The sequence below is a fragment of the Manacus vitellinus genome, unplaced genomic scaffold (assembly GCF_001715985.3).
Source record: "Manacus vitellinus isolate BGI_N305 unplaced genomic scaffold, ASM171598v3 scaffold_122_pilon, whole genome shotgun sequence".
NCBI classification, from domain to species: Eukaryota; Metazoa; Chordata; class Aves; order Passeriformes; family Pipridae; genus Manacus; species Manacus vitellinus.
In genome coordinates, this window is record NW_021938909.1 from 170,162 (window position 1) to 173,712 (window position 3,551).

Here is a 3,551-nt window from a genome sequence, read left to right on the forward strand (position 1 = left end):
GCCCTGGAGGTGTCCCAGGAAGGCCTGGCCGTGGCACTCAGTGCTCTGGGCTGGGGGACAAGGTGGGGATGGGGCACAGGGGGGATCCATGGGCTGGGAGGGCTTTTCCAACCTCAGGGATCCTGGGATTCTGTGCACAAACCTTAAACCCTCAGAAGTATTTCTTCATATCTCGCCATCCACATTGCGCAATAAAACAATTTACCTGGAGATTGTTCAGGTAGGAAATGCTGCGGGGAAAGGAGCCTTGCCTTTTCCTGGCAATCTACATGCCTATCTCAGACCTCATCCTGAAAGCAGGGGCAGCACTCCAAGAAGGCTGGAGAGGGACTTTTGACAAGGAGCTGGGGGGACTGAAAAAAGGGGAATGGCTTCCCACTGCCAGAGGGCAGGGTTAGATGGGATATTGGGAAGGAATTCCTGGCTGGGAGGGCAGGGAGGCCCTGGCCCAGGTTGCCCAGAGAAGCTGTGGCTGCCCCTGGATCCCTGGAAGTGTCCAAGGCCAGGTTGGACGGGGTTGGAGCCACCTGGGCTATGGAAGCTGTCTCTGCCCATGGCAGGGAGTGGGATGAGATGATCTGTAAGGTCCCTCCCAACTCAAACCCTTCTGTGATTCTCATTTCTGTGTTTGTGATGTGCGGTGTGTTTGAGTTGATTTGTTGGGTGCAAGTAGGGATTGAGTCTGAAATAGTTTTTATTTAAGCCCGGGTTAGATTTCAAGCTCCTGTCTGCCAAAGGTGGGTAACTGGCACATTAATTTCATTTATTTCTGCAGCCACTGGCCCTTAGGGACGTGGTTTAGGGACTGGATGACCTTGAAGTTCTCTTCCAACCTTGATAATTCTGTGAACTGTAGACACATTAACTGTGTTATTTATCTCACAACATCTGTCATCAGGTTTGACACCTGTGACATGTAAGCCCTGATCTCATCTGGCAGGGTTTGTTTGCATTGTTCATTTATGTTGCAATAATGAGCCAGAATCTTTTCTATTTCAGTTTCAATACCAGCAATTATTTAAAGATCATTAAATCATGACAGTAATGGACTGATCATGGATACTTTACACTATTTTGGAGTTTCTTTTATTCAGTTCCAAGCAAAGAAAACAACCGTTCTTGTCACTTGTGAATAGTGCTGATTAATGATTATTATATTGAATAACTCACCTTCACAGGTGTTTCTGGTTTATCTCTGCTTATCATTCCCCACACCCTGTTATTCCCATAGTGCTGCTGGAGCAGTGCTTCCAAACGTTTGGGTTTGCAGTCTCAGGGAGAGTTCATGCCCTGGCTGCTGGGCAGTGCCAGGTCAGCCGTGCCCAGTAAATGGTGGTGTCATAAACACTTACTGGAAGTCACTGGTGCTGGTAACTGGTTTGTGTTGCACAAGCTCAGAGGGCACGGGAGGCGCCGGGTGTGAATTAATGATGAGGAGGCCTGGTTTGAAGGGAGCAGCTGAGGCAGAGCTGCGTTTGAAGCCGGGCTGGCTGAGGAGTGGCGGGGGAGCTGAGCTGTGTGTGTGTGTGTTTGCATTGCTCCCGCAGTGGCTGGAAGGGTGCCAAGGCCCAGGAACGCCAGGATCACCTCCCTCAACCTGCAGAGCACTTTGCAGTGGGAGGCACCGAGGTTCCCCCGGGGCAACATCACCTACACTGTCCGCTACAGGAGGTGGGTCTGGGGTTCTGCTTTCTTGGATTCACAGTGTACAGCTCTGCGTGTGTCTGTGATTTGTTTCCTCTTCAGAGGAGCTGCCCCTTTCTTTTAGCTTGTGAGAGGCTTCTCTGCTGGGCTAAGAACAGGGCAGAGGCATTTTCTGTGCCTTCACACCCCAGGCAGCTTTGTACCTTTTGTTTTTGGAACGGGAAACACCTTTTAACAATGGATGTTATTCACTCTGTGTGTGGTTTATCATGTAGCTGTTACCCGTGATTCAAGAGACTGGGTCCTGCTGAGCATTTGCTCCTTCCCTGACCTCTCAGATGGAGCCATCCAGTGCCACCCCTGCCATGGGCAGGGACACCTTCCACATCCCAGATTGCTCCAAGCCCTGTCCAACCTGGCCTTGGACACTTCCAGGGATCCAGGGGCAGCCACAGCTTCTCTGGGAAACCTGGGCCAGGGCCTCCCCACCCTTATAGGGAAGAATTCCTTCCCAATATCCCATCTAACCCTGCTTTCTGGCAGTGAGAAGCCATTCCTTGTGTCCTGTCCCTCCATCCCTTATCCAAAGCCCCTCTCCAGCTCTTCTGGAGCCCCTTTGGGCACAGGAAGGGGCTCTGAGGTCTCCTTGGAGGCTTCTGTTCATGCTTAGTTTAAAGAAGATTTTTTTGGGTTTTGGTAGCTGTTACCTTTTGGTCACTTCCTCCCTAGGTGGACTTTGGATGCAAACCATAAAGAGTATAATATATTAAATATCATATCATATATTATCAAGGCCAAGTTGGACGGGGCTTGGAGCAACCAGGGCTAGTGGAAGGTGTCCCTGCCCATGGCAGGGGTGGCACTGGATGAGCTTTAAGGTCCCTCCCAACCCAAACCTTCTGTGATTCTATTCTACAAACAGTTCCTGGTCACTTGTCAGGCTCTGTTTTCTCTGGCTTCTCCATGTATGCATATCTTGGAGACAGCTCTGAACAGGTCCCCACTGGACAGCAGTGCCTTGCACAGTGGTTTGGCTGAGTACTTGCAGGCTGCTCTGATCACTCCTGTCTGGTGAATCGAGTGTTGTGACCACTGTCAGGGTAGGGGCATCTGTTCACTGACTCAGAATTTTAACCCCTCTCACAGCTCTGTGGGTGCACATGAAATCCTCCGTGTGGTTCTCACACGCTGGATCCGTATGTTCGTGCTCCTGAGCCCTGACCGGCCGGCCCCAGAGCCCTGCTGTTCTGCAGTGGGCCGAGAGGGGGGTCGGTTGCCATTTGCCCGTCCCATAATCCCGTTTCTCTCCCCGCAGCGTCGTCCTCCCGGGAGACACGTTCGAGCTGCTGCGGAGCGGGCTGAGGGCCACACACTGCGACGTGTCCTGGCTCTGGGAGTACGGCAACTACACCCTGCAGCTGCGGGCCCAGGCGGGGCAGGGCCACTCGCCATGGGTCACCCTCAGCTTCAGCCCCATGCACGACAGTAAGGCCCCCCGCCCTTCCCCCGTGCCCCCAGCAGCTGGGGTGCCCTTCCCCCGGGCACCCAGGAGGGCAGCTGCAGGGGGCAGGTCGGTTCTGGACTGAATCACCTGGAAAATCGTAGTTGTAACACTTGAAGGCAGAAAGCAGAGTAGGTTTGCTGTTATACATTGGTAACCTGCAACCTCTTTTGAGGAGATTTTCTAAGAGAGTGGCTTTCTTCCCTTGAAATAAGGATCATTTCAGTTTTACAGCCAGGGAGAGGTTGTCTTCAAGGAATCAGACTTCCTATATGTCTAAATAAATTCACTTGCACAAGGGCCTGGAGGGACAGGACAAGGAGGAATGGCTTCCCAGTGCCAGAGGGCAGGGAGAGATGGGATATTGGGAAGGAATTCCTGACTGGGAGGGTGGGCAGGCCCTGGC

General features: G+C 52.4%; 1 protein-coding gene across 1 annotated transcript in view; it reads left to right on the top strand.

Annotated features, from left to right (window-relative positions):
* Positions 1 to 1,285: 1,285 nt before the first annotated feature.
* IL10RB (interleukin 10 receptor subunit beta) overlaps positions 1,286 to 3,551 on the top strand; it is a 9,279-nt gene continuing 7,013 nt past the window's right edge. The window contains exons 1-3 of the mRNA XM_029965888.1: positions 1,286 to 1,325; positions 1,548 to 1,671; positions 2,960 to 3,129. Coding sequence (XP_029821748.1) covers positions 1,286 to 1,325; positions 1,548 to 1,671; positions 2,960 to 3,129 — 334 coding nt within the window. The remainder of the gene's footprint in view (positions 1,326 to 1,547; positions 1,672 to 2,959; positions 3,130 to 3,551) is intronic.